Raw genomic sequence first — 2,560 nt, forward strand, 5'->3', positions numbered from 1 at the left:
CCACCCTCCCACCAGCCTTAGGAAGAGCGCTGCCAGCAGGTTGAGGGAGGCCGATTCTTCCCCTCTGCTTGTCGCTGGTGAGACACATCTGGAGTATCATGTCCAGTTCTGGGCCTGCCAGTCCAAGACAGAGATGGGCATACTGGAGCAAGTCCAGCAAAGGGCCCCAAAAATGATTAAGGGAGCAGAGTGTCACTCACACAAGGAGAAGCTAACAGCAGTGAATTGTTCAGCATGAAGAAAAGAAAGCAGGACAGGGAGGAGGAAGAATTTTGTCAGTGTGTACAGATACCTGACGAGAGGATGTAAATACGTAGCCAGACTCACAGAAGCACTGAGGTTTAGTCCAATCCTCCTGCTCAAGCACAGCCACCTACAGCAGGCTGCCCAGGACTGTACGCAGTTCAGTTTTACAACCTCTGTAGGCAACCTGTGCCAGTACTCAGCCACCCTCACAGTAAAAGAGGTTATTTTCTTAAATTCAGACAGAATTTCACATGTTTTAATTTGTGTCTGCTGCCAAGAGTCTGGCTCCATCTTCTTCATTCCCTTCCATCAGATGTTTACACAGATTGACGAGATTCCCCCTTGAGCCTCTTCTCCAGCCTGATCGGTCCCAGTCCTCTCAGCCTTTCCTCACAGGAAAGATCATAGAATGGAATCACAGAATCATAGTAGTAGTTGGGGTTGGAAGGGACCTTTAAAGGTCATCTAGTCCAACTCCCTGCAATGAGCAGGGACATCTTCAACTAGATCAGTTCACTCTGAGCCCCATCCAACCTGACCTTGAATGTTTCGAGAGATAGGACATCTACCACCTCTCTGGGCAACCCGTTCCAGCATTTCAACACCCACATTATAAAAAATGTCTTCCTTTTATCTAGTCTGAATCAACCCCCTTTTCGTTTAAAACCATGAGCCCTTGTCCTATCGCAACAGGCCCTACTGGATGCTCCAGTCCTTTCACCATCCGTGGTCATGTGATGGACTCACTCCAGTAAGTCTGCATTTTTCCTGTATTGGGGAGTCCAGAAGTGGACACTACTCCAGATACAGCCTAAGCAGTGCTGAGTAGAGGAGAAAGATCACCTCCATCGACTCCAGGATACTGTTGGCCTTTTTTTGCCGTGAAGGTGCACTGCTGGCTCACAGTCAGCTTGTTGTCTGCCAGAGCCCCAGGGCCCTTCTCAGCAAAGCTGCTTTCCAGCTGCGCACTGCTGGCTCACAGTCAGCTTGTCTGCCAGAGCCTCAGGGCCCTTCTCAGCAAAGCTGCTTTCCAGCTGGTCAGTTCCCAGTATGTGCCAGTGCTTGGGGGTTATTCTTCCCCAGATGCAGGACTATTCTCAGCAGTATCCAGTGACAGGACAAGAGATAAAGGATACAGATTGAAATAGAATTCCTTTTAAACATAAGACTTTTTTTTTTACTGCAAGAGTGGTCAAATACTGATACTGGTTGTCCAGAGAGATTGTGGAGCCTCCACCCTTGGGGATACATAGAGTCTGATAGTCTTGAGCAACCTGCTCTAGTTGACTGTACTATGAGCAGCAGTGTTGGGACTAGGTCCGTTCCAACCTCAATTACTGCACAATTCTAAAATTCAGTGGATGTACAAGCAGGTGAGAGACCATAGACTTAAGTACATTCCATTACAGTAAGTGAAGAAATTAGCCAAAATTAAGACTGCCTGTTGAACACAATTTTTTAGTATTCGACAAAGCTCCTTAATTATATTCCTTAGTTATTCAATTTTGTGCACTTATTGTTAGACATAAAATGTGACATGGATTCATTTTTCTCCACAATATATAAAATGTAACCTTCTGCAGTAACTGCAGAGAAGATATAGGTATCACCAATATTATTCCTTGCACTACTTTTCTTTACTACTACTGTATAAGCAATACTGTGGCAATATTTATATTTTTAATCTCCAGTACCTAACACAGTTGATGATAAAAAAAAAAAACAAACAACATTTATAGTTAAGTTTTAATTTGCAATCCTTATACCAACTAATCAGGGAAAATGTCATTCAAGTTAAATGAAAGACATAGCATTAAAACTCAGTACCCAATCAAAGATTTTAAAGCAGTAGAATGAAATACCACTACATAGTTTGAACCTACCTTTCTGCAATAATTTGACCTCTCCATTTTCTTTCTTGATTTCATTCATTATTTTGTGCTTCTTCTTCTCTTTCTGCTTCTTTTCCCTTTCTTTAATTTTGTCTTTGATTTGAGCTGAAATGCAAATATTTTACAATTAAGTAGGAATGGAAAACTAATTGTCACATGCACATTTCATATTACTCTTACATAAGCTCTATTAGGAGGATAAAGGAGGAGTTACAAGGAAATCCCAGTACTTATAATATGAAAAGCTAATATTTATCTGTTGCATAATCCAACATAAGCTTATTTCACTCAGACAAGTTTTGTTTCTACTATGTTAGAACTGTAAACAGTCAACAATTTTTGCTTACTCCCACTACCCTCTGGCTCTTATTTTGCATCTGTAGTCAGCTCTTATTTCTTGAAATTCAAATTACACGCACGAG

At 42.0% G+C, this 2,560-nt stretch overlaps 1 protein-coding gene across 1 annotated transcript in view; it reads right to left on the bottom strand.

The window, feature by feature from the left end:
* RSBN1L (round spermatid basic protein 1 like) overlaps nt 1–2,560 on the bottom strand; it is a 48,611-nt gene that overhangs the window by 36,701 nt on the left and 9,350 nt on the right. The window contains 1 exon segment of the mRNA XM_009641392.2: nt 2,130–2,235. Coding sequence (XP_009639687.2) covers nt 2,130–2,235 — 106 coding nt within the window.

This window comes from Egretta garzetta, unplaced genomic scaffold (genome assembly GCF_000687185.1).
Source record: "Egretta garzetta isolate BGI_Z169 unplaced genomic scaffold, ASM68718v1 scaffold156, whole genome shotgun sequence".
Classification (NCBI taxonomy): Eukaryota; Metazoa; Chordata; class Aves; order Pelecaniformes; family Ardeidae; genus Egretta; species Egretta garzetta.